The 14,390-nt window shown below is 39.5% G+C and overlaps 1 protein-coding gene across 1 annotated transcript in view; it reads left to right on the top strand.

The window, feature by feature from the left end:
- LOC142380820 (protein kinase C-binding protein NELL1-like) overlaps positions 1–14,390 on the top strand; it is a 298,110-nt gene that overhangs the window by 47,517 nt on the left and 236,203 nt on the right. The window contains exon 4 of the mRNA XM_075466741.1: positions 9,194–9,364. Coding sequence (XP_075322856.1) covers positions 9,194–9,364 — 171 coding nt within the window. The remainder of the gene's footprint in view (positions 1–9,193; positions 9,365–14,390) is intronic.

The following is a 14,390-nucleotide window of genomic DNA, read 5'->3' as shown; positions in this document are numbered from 1 at the left end:
GCTTAGATGTAGTTTTATGTCTCTTAGATGATGACATTGTAAACAGACTTGAAACCTGGAGAGTTTTTCCACTGAAAGCTAATTATTTTTGTCCTTGTATGGGCCAAACTTCAAAGCTAACAGTTGAATTTTCACATCCAGCAGAATAGAGAAAATTCAACATCCAGCCAGAGTTGTTTGACTCTAACTGATGAAGGTACAGTAAGTTTGGTATTGGCTCTGCTTTGGGATTTGGTCTAATTTTCGTCAACTCATGATGAGAATTTCTGGCTTTTGAGCTCCAAGATTGATCATTTGCTGTGAGCTTGTTGATATCTTTGTCTATCTGCTGCATAGCTTTTTTGTGGATATCAGTTTTGTGCCTACATAGCATGTGCTATAAAGTTAGAGGCAAAAAAATTAGCTTTCCAGTCTTTGCTGACATGAAAATTGCTAAGATGAGCTCCAAGATGGAAAATGGTTGCAACTGGTGAGCTGTGTTATGAGGAAAAGCATTGAGATGAATCTCAACAGGCCAGCCTGGATCATTTAGAAAATGCAATTTACGGACCAAACATTGAAGTATCCAAGCTGTGTCACATTTTAAAGGGTTTTTTTTTGTTTGTTTTTTTTTACTTATTTCTGGCATAAAATACGTTCATCTACTCACCGATAACAGTTTGGTGAAAGTCGGCGTCCTTCGGAAGATATTTAGATCACTTGAGATCCGCGTATATCCATATAACAGGAGAGAAATATAGACAGATAATGCCTTATTTAGAGGCTGTATTGTCTCTGCCCTGTTCTCTCCCGTTATATGGATAAACGCGGATCTCCAGTGATCTAAATATCATTCAAAGGACGCCGACTTTCACCAAACTGTTATCGGTGAGTAGATGAACGTATTTTATGCCAGAAATAAGTACCAGGTTTGAAAAAAACAAACTTCCCCTTTAAGTCTCAGTATAGTTGGTCAGTTGCTGTGAGATAGCCTTTTGTAAACATAACTTTTTTGCCTGAAAGTGCAGTTCCACCTCTGCTGAAAAAGCCTTAAGAGCAGAAAACCCTGAAGAGAATTAAGCCCACAGGAGAAACAAAACCTCACTCGACACAGCGGTGGCTCTATTTGCTTACCATCAATAGAGAGGAACATTTAAACACCAACTGTGTTTATTGTTGGTGTAAATGACGGGAATACCCTGGATGCCCCTGAGACATCCACAGCTCCTCCGCCTATCCAAAAGTCTTCGATTCGAAAAGACCCACACCAGCTTTTTGGCCACCATTTTGACCTTCACCTACAGAAAAGAGCACTTTCTGTTGGGGGCAAAAAAAAGTGAATCAATTAATTTCCTCTTGTTTAGTTTTTCAGCACAGAGCAGATCCTCTGATTACCACGAGTGCAGAAGAAATCATATAGTAGCAGCACTGTTTGATTAATTGAGTTTTGACTTTTTTCTTATCTTTTTGACCAATTCTAACAAATGATTAAAGCAAAGTACATCTTGGACCATGTTGGGTGGACATTGGACCATCATAATTACAGGTGCTAAATCATTTTATTGAAGTTATGAATGCATGAAGACTTATTCCTGAGCTATTTCTTGGATTTTTTTGGAGATGGGTAAAAGTGAATGTGTTTTACTAACTCCTCCACGCCCTGTACGCTGATCACCTTCTCTGGCTGTTTTTAACCAATCAAGTTAGGGTGGAGGAATCCTACCTGTCAATCACAGCTTGTGCACACGCTGCTGAGCGTGAGTCTGCCCCCCGCTTGTGTGCGCTCACACTGGTGTGAACTCACGTGCACAACCTCGTCCACAGAGGGGGAGGGGTTTGGGGGGCGATTCGGAGCTTGGTAGAGGTTGGGGGAGGGACCTGAAAGTTGTATCCGTTCGAATTTTCCGACTTTAGACTCGGAATTTTGAAAACCTGCCGACGGCAGCTTTAATAGTCCAAAATTTATTTGAAAATTAGATTTGATTTCCCTCCAGCAAATCATATCTAATTAATCTCTAAACCTCAAGCTGTGCTTGACTGTGAAAGCTGCACCTATCTGCCACGACTTTCCAGTATTATGGGAATATTTGCTGAGCACAGGAACTCCTAACAAGAATGGTCATCCTGTGAGAATGGAAGCGCAGTGTCACACAACCAATCTTGGTCAGATTTTCCAGGTCAGTACTTTGAAGCATTGGTGTGTTTTGCTAGGCTATAGGATCTAATTTACCTCCTCTTCCCGTTCCACGGACAAGCTCCAGGGGGGTGACCCTTCCTATTGAGCAGATAATTGGTTGTCAGCGGCCCTCCATAAAATAGCTGTATGACACTGGAGGTGAAATAAAAAGGACAGGTTGATACACAGGCAACCCAGCACTCATTCCAGCCGCCATTCATTTTCAAAACTTCATTTTTACACATGATGCCACTGTGCTTTGATAAAGATCACTTGTCACCTCAACAGCTTCTTCCCAGAGTTGTCGCAGGACTCTCTAAGACTCTTCTGCTGCCCACAAACTTCACCTCAGGAACCTTGAATCATCACCTCCTTTTCTGGTCACAGAACACTGATGCCACTTGTATAGACATTGGAATGTGCATTAGCTCCTAGAAATCTTGAACCACAGTTATAAGCACAGTAATGTATTCCTATGTTGTCAGATCTGCAACTGCAGATTATAAGCAGTGGGATGTTTTTTAAATGCACTTATTAAAGAAAGGGAGACGGTCCCTGTGAGAAAGAGAACTCAACTATTAAGAACATATTCAGGAATCAACAATAAATGCTGCTCTCATGAACTATCAGTGACCTGATTTCATCCAGGTTGTTCTTCTCACTTGTAAAGACGAGAACTGCCAAGGAGTAACAGAGATGCTATTTTTAAAAGAAAACATTTCCAAAGGCTGTAGGCAATCACCACATATCCTTTAACCCCTTTTCAACTGAAGCACTTAAAGGTAGCAGCACTCCGAAAAAACTAAAATAATAAAAGTAGCTGGAGCTACTATCATGTACGGACCTGATGGTGATGGAGATTCTAAATATTACAAAGGAATGGTGAAATCAAAAGATTTAACCTTCAAATCAAAAGAAATCAAAAGATTTCATCAATCATTTGGGGCACTTCAGTGTAACCAGAATGTTAACAGTTCAGTTCGAACCTTCTTCACATGTCACAGCATGACCGTGAGCTCCACATTGCCTTCTATGCATATCTGTATGTGATTGTAGAGATAAACGTTGCAGAGTGCATGTATAATATAACCCTGCACGAGTTTGTGTGAATGAGGGCCACCTTCAAAGGAGAGAAAAAAGGAGCTAAGTATGGAGCATTTACCATTACCAGTGCAGTTATTAGTCCTGTGGGTATGTTTCAGCAGGACAGTGACCCAATTACACATCTGACAGCACCAAAAAAACGGATGAAAAAGAAAAGAGTAATTGATTTATACTCATCACAAATTAATCCTGACCGTATTCCGTTAAAACTGTCATCTGCAGTAGCAGAAGGACTGCGTTTGGTGTGGCATTAGAGTGTCTTTTGTAAAATGGCAAAAAAATGCATCATTATGGCAGTATCAACGTGCGCAATATCGTGAAGACAATATTGATATTTCACCTCCTTTTTAACTTGAAATAGTAGGACAAGCACAGGTGTGTAAATGATGGCTGCCGCCAACTTCATGGTGTCTCTGTGGGTGTTTTACAACTAATCTGCATCCACACTGCAGGTCTTAATGCTCAGTCAGAATTCCTGCATGCGCAGAAGAAGACGAGATATCACACGCAGCACTCTGCCTTTACTGAAGTAAATATGGATGCTGAACATGTCAGCGCGTCTGTATTAGTTCTGAACTTTCCCGCCTCCTCTGGCGCAGAATTACTCCGCCTTACTCGCATGCATGTGAAGAAGCAGAACCTAACGCCATATGCTAAAGTTCTTGTTTATATTTCACGATTCATACAGTCCTCGCTCTATTCAACAATATTCATGTTTTTCTAATATCGTGCAGCTCTAATTCAAACTCACTTAAACGCCATTTTAGGAGTACAAAAACACATTTTACAAGATTGTGCCTGCTGCATCCAGAGAAAAAACATTTGACCTCTACAAGAGTTCACCAGATAAAAGTCTTTAGCGAAATGAATATTCAGGGAGAACTGCTCACAGCTTGGTGATTTTAGAAAATGCCATAAGCAAGAAGGATACAACTCTTTTTTAAAACTTAGAGATCAAATGACGTCATGTTTTAGTCTGTTATGACCATGATAAAGTTGAGACTTAATCACCAAATGCTTGGTCTGTAACAAAGTTTCAGTGAGTGGTTTAAGTCAAAGTAATATTGATAAAGGTTTCCAAAAGAACATTACACAGAGAGAAGATGTTTAACGTTATTCACCTCACTTCCTCTGTGTATGGTTTCAAGCTTCTTCTTCTTCATATCTAAAGTACAGTCGGGTCCCATTACTGTTGTAGCATGTCTCAGTGTGCAGAATTACTGTGATAAGCTGTCAGTGGGTCTCTGAGCACTCTTGCCAAGACAAATTCCTACATTTGTATTACAATATCATCTACCCATCAATCCATCCCTCTTCGGAATCAAGTCATGGGGCAACAGTCTGACTAGAGATCCCCAGACATTTCCCAAAGCTCTTCCGGAGGGACTCTGAAGCATTCCCAAGCCAGTCAAAAGATATAATCTCCTCCATTCATCTTGGGTCTGCCCCTGGGCCTCCTCCCAGTTGCACACGCCTGAAACATCTTCCTTGGGAGACTTCCAGCGGGTGTTCTGACCAGTTGCCCGACCACCTCAATTGGCTCGAGGAAGCTAATTTTTAGTGCTAACGTTCTTTTAGTCACTACCCAGAGCTTCTAACTAAAGATTAGGTTTGCAACAAGTATATAATGATTCTTATTATATTCAGGAATTAGCTATAGCTCCTTAGTTAACGCTGACTTGAAAGAACCATAGACAATACAGGAACAGCTTGAACAAGTTCCCTATTTAGATAGTTTAAATACCAAAATCTTAGACTGTAAGTTTAAACAATAATTGTTTACAGTGCCAACTATAAGAGAAAGAAATTTGCTTCCTCAGTACGTATATATTGACTAAAGATCAGATGTTTGTTTGTAGGTGTTCTAGTCCCACAGTGAAAAGTCACTTTTGGCTTTCTGGTATGCTCCCAAGAGTGATATTCTTTGGCTCCAACAGCCAGTTGTATTAAGCTCTATAAAACTTCAGTACTTGCAGTATGCCTGCCAAGTCGGATAAGCCACCACTTGTGAACATATTGAAGTATCGTGCTTTACTGCACCAGCAAATGTTTGGAGAGACCAAAATCAGACTTAAAAGATGTAAGCTAACTACAGAATTCTAAACGAATGCTATATTTTAGAATATTTTCTTAGATGCTGTGGTTAAAAGCATTCAAATGTTTTAGGTAATTAATGTCATTCACAAGTGATGTCCCAGTTCAGTTTTATCAAATCAAGACAGAAAGGCCTTTTACTTTTGTAAAGTGTGGCTTTGAAGTGCATCTTTTGTACAGATCTGGAGGACATAAAAACTCTGGTTCATACAGTGATGCTTATCAACACTTGCCTTCATAACACAGTTTATCTTAGGACAGAGGCTCAGCAACACACATATTGCTCAGAACCCATTCATGCTCACCCTCTGCTTTTTTTCAGTAGAGGTCGTCACATTAGTATAGTTCTGCTGTTACATCTAATCTAAGCTCCTAATCTACACAAGTATCTCTCTACTACTGTCAGGCTTTTTCTTTTTCCTTTATGTTTGATATGCAAACATAATTTTTCTTGCTCTGGATGCTCACAGTTGGAGTCTGTTCACTTCATGCAGTTACCATTAGTAGATCAGCAGCTTCGCACACTGCTGCTTATGAAAGGATCATCAATGAAAAGAAAGCCTTTGATTTCTGATGAATGTCATTTATTTTTAATAGATTATGTACAGAGAAGCACCAACACAGATATGTCATTTATTTTGTGTCTGTCAAGCTGCACTATTCATAACATACGAACTGCCTGCCAATGGACTACCCGTTAAATATGCTGTAATACAGGCATACAATAGCTACCGCTAAATACTTCATAAAATAAACACTCGCCGTGAAGTGGAGTTAATACCTTTGATGATTATTTCATGAGTCAAATCAGGACAACAATGTTTCTGCTCGTTCAGTGATTTTGGGCCTCTCGAAGCCCTGAGGAGGTTTCCATCAGTGGGAGAGGCGAAGCTGGAGAGCTCTCATTCTCATTTTGCTCCTCGTTCAATGCAAATGATTCTTCACCGGCTGACAAGTATCAGCGGCTCTGCCTCCTGCAGCGTGATTGAGATGGGCTGTCAGGTCGGTGCCCAGCTCAGGCACAGAGTGATGTATTCATTTAATTTCAGAATGATGACATGCTGTACAGAGATTGCCAGACCGGCCACTCACGCACACACCGATGCTACTTTTCTCTTACGCGAGCAGGCAGCTACTACTCTATGCATGCAAATGCAATTCAGTGTTGTGGAGAAACATTTCCCTGTGATGCTTGTTAATTTCCTGCGTGATAATTGTTTTGATATTAAGTCAGTCTGCGTCTAGGGGGGGTTCAGGCTTAGGGAAATAAGTGTATGTATTGGTAGTTTTGACTGATTTTAGAATTTCTGTTTTGTGTGAACAAATCAAAAGTGCATGGGTCAGATGCAAACTGCGGCTCGCATTTAAAATTTTTATTAACACCGTTGAACAAAACACCACCCAGGTTTAGTCTTTAAAATCTCCCTGAAAAGTATTTAAGGTTTTATTTCTGCCTTAAAACTCATCTTTAAAATGAGTTGGATGGTTTTTCTGATAATTAGAAGACTTGTTAGGTTAGCCAAACAATACATTTCTCACTCAAAGTCTTTGTTGTAAAGATCCTTTACAGTGTATTGCACCCCTTCTTTGTTTTATGTTTTACCCCCGTGTGCATTATGGTTGTAATTTGTGTAGTTTCCCGTTGATATTTTTGTTTGTGTTGACTTCTTCAGTTCTCCTTAGTTTCTGTCATTCATCAAACGGGAAGATGGATAAATCAGCATTGTGAAGGGGGCACAGATTCCCTTTTCATTCATATGCATGAGAACTGTTGAGCTTTGGCATTAAATGCATGTGATCCTTTGGTGAATCTTTTTCACAAAAGGATGTTACTGTGAAATAGGTGTCGTTCTGAGCTGCTTTTAGGTTTTGTATTGTGGAGTTAAAGTAGCTGGTCACTGTATGGTTTTGTTTGAATGTGTGTGTCTGTGTGTGTGCGTGTGGTTAGGGACCAGAAGTCCCAGTTTTAGGGTCATTTGCAGCTGCAGGGAGGCTGAAATATCATGGCTGGTTGCCTGTGGCTCTCGGGCAGCTTCTGACTGTGACTTGTGCTGGCTTTTAATTTAGCGTGGCTGATGAGGGTGGAAAGTGGAGTCCACATGGTGCAGAGAGGGGCTCTGTCAAAAAAAAGTGAGGATAGTAGGTTAAACTGAGACAGAAATATCTTTCTTTTTTAAGTTTGGGTTGACAAACTTTTTACTTTCAGCCTACACTGAGAACTGGTGCCGGTATATGTACATATTGGTGTTATCAGCTGATCGTTTGTTCATTTTTATAATCAAAGAAGAATTTAAGGAATGACAGAAAGTGGCAGAAAACCAATTCTCCTTTAATTTAAAAGAATGGGAAATTGAGGAAAAACCACCAACAACAAAAAAACAAAACTAATCTTTGAATATATCTTTCCAAATCTCAATTAATGAATTGCTCCACTTAGGAGATGACTGACTCGGCTGAGTCAAATCTAGAGCTGCAGGAGAAAAAGGGATCAGACAGATTTGGAATGATTCCTTTAACGTGCGATCATGAAAGTTTATACAAAAATCCTCCCATTGCTGACCGTATACAACTGTATCAATGAAAAAAAGTTGAGTTGCACGAAATCTTTGGAGGCCACACTTTCCATTTGAACTATTTCACAAGGTTTAATTTGTTAGGGGGAAGAAAAAAATGTAAACTTTTGGTTCCTGATGTGTTGTTGTTTTTGTAAAATCAAACAGATATGTGTTGCTCTGGGGGGAGAGGTCATCAACTATAAGTTCTAGGATTTCTTCATGCATGATCTCCCAATACAACACAACATTTTCTTTGCTGTTAAAGAGAAAGTGTAAATTTAGGTTCAGTAGTTTTAAGTTTCTTACTTTCAGTAAATATAGTAGACATGAAAGTGATGGTACTCTGTCGCAAAAACTTGGTCCTGTTAAGTCAAATTAGCCTTTTATCAACCTGTGTATATTTGTGAATGCAAATAATTTTAGTTATGGCCCAGCTGGTGATGAACAACCTTAAAAACCGGTGACTGAACATCTGATCTGAAAATATTCACAATTACAGCATTTTTTTAATTTTTTTTATTTTAGTGAAAAGTTTTAACAGGGCCAGTTGGGATTCAGAGGAGCATAATTTCTTAACTGCATCCTAATCTCATGTTTAGGCAACTGAAGTCCATAATATTCACTTTAAAGTAAGAAATGTTAGATATACATGTATCCGGTCTCTGAGAGGTGGAGTTTCTCAAACCTTTTCAGTTTGTGATGCACAGAAGACCAAAACCCCATGTGGCTGGCTGACCTTTACAAACACTGCTAATATACTAGTTAAAACAAGTATCTATCCATTTATGAGTAGCCTACTGTTTTTAATTGCTATAAAAATGAAGGCAGAAAAATTGCTGTTAGAAATGTTTTTATGAGTCGCAGCGAATGCTCCTGATCCTCACTCTGGGAACAACCACCTTACAGAATGAGGTATTCTAACACCCTGTGTCTGCATTGTCTTGTTGCTGGTCCTGTGGATGGACATATTTGTTATCCAAATGATGAAAAGTTATCTCGTGTCAGGGCCGTAAGGGGCTCAACCAAGGCTGCGTTTACTGATTCTCACTTTGTATTTCTTTTCTCAAAATGCAGATAGTGGGATTTCTTTTCAAAGAGGTCGAGGCTTCCCGTTCATTCTGGAGAAACAAAAACATGAATTAGTTATTCTGTTCAAGATATAAATCATTCATTAAAATGTTTACATAGTAATTAATGAACCTGGTTTGGATAGGTCCATGCGCACACATTGTGTTTGACACGAGCATGTCCAAGAAGGTAACCACTGTCGACCTCTCCATTGCAGTTACTTTGAGCTGGAGAGCAGCGGTGTGAGAGAGGAGATCCGCTACCACTACCGCTTCAAAGGCAAGCCGCGCTCTGAGTCCTTCCCCTACCGCCTCGCTGATGGCCAGTGGCACAAGATCGCCCTCACCATCAGCGCATCCCACCTGCTGCTGCACGTCGACTGTAACAGGTAAGACGCGGGGGCGCTTGGAACGACTAAATAGCTCTGTCGCAAATAGCTGATTTAATTCAACCGGGCTCCTTTGAAGTGACACATCTAATGAGCTGCTTGTGTTTATCAAGGTAAATATTTGTTTGGTACTGTGTCAGTGAGGATGACAGGTTGTTAACAGTGCTGACAGTGAAACATCCAAGGACAAATTAACACACACAGAGTGTGAGAGGGAGGCAGTGTCTTTACAAAATCGCTACAGCATGTTCAGCTCATGCTGTTCCCTAATTATGTGAAAGATAGCAGTGATATAATTACCTCTTCGATTGGATAGTAAAGAGAAGAAAACTCTCAGAACTTATCTATAAACATCCACTTTAGCTATCATCTCTCACAAAGCGTCACCTGTCCTCTGCCTAATTTACCTGAAAAGGCAGTGCAAATTGTAGTACAGGTGATAATCTACCACCTTTTTATGGATGAGAAGCTGTGTGACGCACCGGAGGATTCACTTCTACAATATTAGTTCGTCCCAGTGCCTATTACACCTATCAGGCTGGTGGTTTGTCGATTAATTATCACGGCGGTGGCTGTCTGTCTGATGTGATAATGAAGATTAAAAAGGCCATTGGAGTATTATTAGAGAGGAAAAAAAATCCAAACATAATTGAATAAAATTAGGAAGAAAAGTTTTTGCTTATGCAGTTCTATGGAGGACAGTTGCTGCTTCGGTGCCATTTTTCATGTGGTTGCGTTTGAGGTATGAAACACAGCTTTACTGTGTGATGGGTTTGTTTATAAATCTTACATTTCAACCTATTTTTCTCATGTTTGCTCCCCCGTCTGACTTGTTTGTTTGGAAAGTAGAGCTCTTTCATGATCATTTATCATTTTATCCACTTTATCTTTGATGTATTCTTAGTTTGTCTAAACTATTAGTTATTATTGCGTGCTGCTAACATCACTTTGCTGTATCAGCTGAGCCTTTGCCAGCCTGTATCTATTATAGTCGTACTAATGTGACTGTGTTATGAGTCTGAAATATTGCTTGAAGAAGTTCACCGAGTGCACACGGTAATGGGCTGAATCCTCAAACTTCTGCCCTCTGATAAAACACAACTAAAATACCAGCGGCTGCATAGAAGCTTCTCCCTTAAATATTTCACTATAGGAATCACTAAGTAGGAAATTCACCAAACTCCACAAAGACAAAGATCCTAAAGCCTTTTATGAATAGCTTCATGAAAATCTGTGAATATGAAACTTTCTTCAAAAGTGTTCTACCATAAAAAGATATCACCTGCAGGGATGTAATTTAAGGCTCAGGCTTTCGTTCCCAGGAGAGGTGGTATCTTGCTATTACACCTTATTTTACTTTGACTTTTTGCTCCTTAGCACAAAAGTGCTATGTAAGTGAAATGTATTGTCTGTTCCAAGAGGGAAATCTTTACCCTGTGATCACCTTCTCTATTCTGCTTTTAGTTTAGTCCTGCAATTTTTCTGTGTCTCATAATGTCTGATAGATTGTGATATTATAAATTTATCTACATAGAACACCAATCTTAATAAGTGTGTGTATAAAGTGCATTGGACACTTGCAGAGTGGTACGGCCCTCACACAAATGTTAGTGTTGACTGTATCTCACAAGAAGCTCATACGCTGATAAAAGTATAACACTCACCAGCTGCATTCATTGTCCAGGTGATTTCTGGTTTCTCTGTGTTTTTTTTCTGGTATTTAATTTCTGTGATATCGTACCAGAACAGTGCAGGATGGAAGAACACCTCTATTTTCCAGTTCACTCAATAATGATGCCACCAGCATCTTTCTAAAAAAAAAAAAAAAAAAAGTTACAGCGATATCCAATCTAAAGCTCGCAAAGAGGGCACACAAAGAAGCACAGAAGTCTGGAAAAATGACGCAGGGTTAAGTAGCCACCTGCGCTCTCAAAATCATTGGAATTTATTAGGAAAAACATGCTGAGTATCCTCAGGGATACTCTTTGAATGCCCCCTTCACGAGGTATTTCAGCAATGCATATCGTCATTTTTATCTATATTCCTATTATCATTTGCCAAAATGTGAATGGGGAATTCAGGTTTTTATGCAGAGCTGATGGATAAAGCTTTTCCTGGAAGTGAGGCTGATGACATTGTGAATATAAGCGTGCTAACCAAGCTCCTCTCAGCATATACCAGTGAAAGCCACCTCATTGACAGCCATTCTCAGCCCTGATTACATGCTGGCCCACACACATACTCAATGAATAAGTTTGTATTCATACTGTCCTCAGAATAACAATCACAGCTCGTGATGCCTTTCATCTGAGCACTGAGCACAGCACTTTCACCTTTGTGTTGCACTGTAATAAGGATAGGTTTTATTCCCAGTCACTCAGCTTCTAAAAGTCTTTGTTCAAACTCTGCAGCTGTTCTGTCAGTCGGCTCTTTAGCTGCTGGTCCTGACCTGCTCACGTAGCATTTGGTTTTTGAATATAAATCAAATCAAATCAAATCAGATCAAATCAAATGTATTTATATAGCACATTTCATGTACAAACAGTTCAAAGCGCTTCACATAAAATAAAAGCATTGCAGCAGGGAGTGGACGAAGCATTAAAAATACATAAAAGAATATAAAGAGAAACAAATAAAATCATTTAAATGAATTTAAAATCAGGCAACAGTCTAGATAAGTTAAAAGATATTTCATGCATAGACACATGAGAAAAGAAATGTTTTTAACCTGGATTTAAAAATGTCTACATTTGGTGAAAGTTTAATCTCCACTGGCAGTTTGTTCCACTTATTTGCAGCATAACAGCTAAATGCTGCTTCTCCATGTTTAGTCTGGACTCTGGACTGGACCAGCTGACCTGAGTCCTTGGATCTAAGAGCTCTGCTGGGTTTATATTCTCTGAACATATCACAGATATATTTTGGGCCTAAACCATTCTGGGATTTGTAAACCATCAGCAGGCTTTTAAAATCTATTCTGTGACTGACTGGAAGCCAGTGTAAAGATTTTAAAACTGGTGTGATGTGTTCAGATCTCTTAGTCCGGGTTAAAACTCTAGCAGCAGCGTTCTGGATGAGCTGCAGATGTTTAATGCTCTTTTTGGGAAGTCCAGTTAAAAGACCGTTACAGTAATCGAGTCTACTGGAGATGAATGCATGGATGAGTTTCTCCTGGTCTTTTTGGGAGAGGAAACCTTTAATTCTGTTGATGTCTCTGAGGTGGTAAAAAGCTGCCTTGGTGACAGCTTTGATGTGGCTGCTGAAAGTCAGATCTGAGTCTATCAACACTCCAAGGTTACGAACTTGGTCAGTGATTGTAAGGTCCCGAGTCTCAAGATATTTACCAACGCTGACCCTCTTCTCTTTGCTCCCAAACAGAATGATCTCAGTTTTGTCTTCATTTAATTGTAGAAAATTCTCTCTCATCCAGGTGTTTACTTCCTCCAGACACTGACACAGTACGTCTGCTGGGCTGCAGTCGTCCGGTGACAGAGACACATAAAGTTGTGTATCGTCTGCATAACTGTGATAATTGATGTTAAAATTCTGCAATATCTGACCCAAAGGGAGCATAAACAAGTTAAACAGAAGAGGTCCAAGAATTGACCCCTGGGGGACTCCATAAGTCATGGCCACTCGCTCAGATTCATAGCTGCCAATAGTAACAAAATAACTCCGGCCTTCTAAGTAGGACCTGAACCAGTTAAGGACCGCTCCAGAAAGTCCAACCCAGTTTTCCAGCCTGTGCAACAGGATTCTGTGATCTACAGTATCAAACGCAGCGCTGAGGTCCAACAGAACCAGGACTGAAACATTACCAGAATCAGTATTCAACCTGATGTCGTTTAACACTTTGACCAGAGCTGTTTCAGTGCTGTGATGACGTCTGAAGCCTGATTGAAACTTATCAAGACTTCCACTTTCATTCAGAAAGTCGTTGGGCTGGTTAAATACAACTTTCTCAATAATCTTGGATATAAAAGAGAGATTAGAGACAGGTCTATAGTTGTTCATCATAGAGGCGTCTACAGTTCTCTTCTTTAGGAGTGGCTTAATGGCAGCTGTCTTTAGTGACTTGGGAAAAATGCCTGATGCCAGTGAGCTGTTAACTATTTGTAGGAGATCACTTTCTACTGAGGTAAAAACAGTTTTTAAAAAGTCGGATGGTATTATGTCCAGAGAACAAGTTGTTGATTTCAGCTGCCGAACTGTTTCCTCTAGGATTTTTAAATTAACAATATTAAATTGTGACATAACATCAGAGTTATTTCTAGGTTTTAGACACAGATTAGTTTTCTTGTTTGTCTGTGTTGCGTTAATGTTTTGTCTAATTGTTTTGATTTTTTGGCTAAAAAAGTTGGCAAATTCGTTGCATTTCTCAGTGGAGAGGAGGTCTGGGTTTGACTGTTTAGGAGGATTTGTGAGTTTTTCAACCATAGCAAACGGCCTTTGGATCGGTAGTTCAAATCCTTTAAAATCGCCACTCTTTTACTAGAAACCTGGAAACGTATGTGTAGTTTTTAGTATGGATGCCCCTACTTCATGTCTGCCCTCATCTGAAAACTGACTTTAGAATACTGGATTGTATTTCAATGCTTTTGTGCATTTGATATATACTGCAGTGAGCAGAAGGTGTTCAGAACTGCCTGCCAGGCTTCCCCACTCACTCTGTAATCATAAACTATGCTGATCATTTCTATAAGGACTGCATGTTGACTTGTGACAAAGAAAAGCAATTTTCAGATTCTTATATATATATATATTTTTTTTTTAAACTTTTTATTTTGGGTTTTGAATTTTGTACAGAAAGAAATAAAGGAAAAACAAAAACAAACATACAACATACTCATGGGTGTAACAGTATAGGGTCACATTCTTCTCAATACATCAAAGTACAGTGTCACACTATTCCAGGTACAGTGCATACATGATCCATTTTTCCCAACGTTCAACACATTTCTCCAATTCAAATCTTAAAATATAAGTCAGTCTCTCCATACAATAAATTTCTTTCACTATTTCCCTC

This window comes from Odontesthes bonariensis, chromosome 1 (assembly GCF_027942865.1).
Source record: "Odontesthes bonariensis isolate fOdoBon6 chromosome 1, fOdoBon6.hap1, whole genome shotgun sequence".
Classification (NCBI taxonomy): domain Eukaryota; kingdom Metazoa; phylum Chordata; class Actinopteri; order Atheriniformes; family Atherinopsidae; genus Odontesthes; species Odontesthes bonariensis.
Note: the sequence above shows the minus strand (reverse complement) of the source record. Positions and strands in the feature narration are given on the sequence as shown.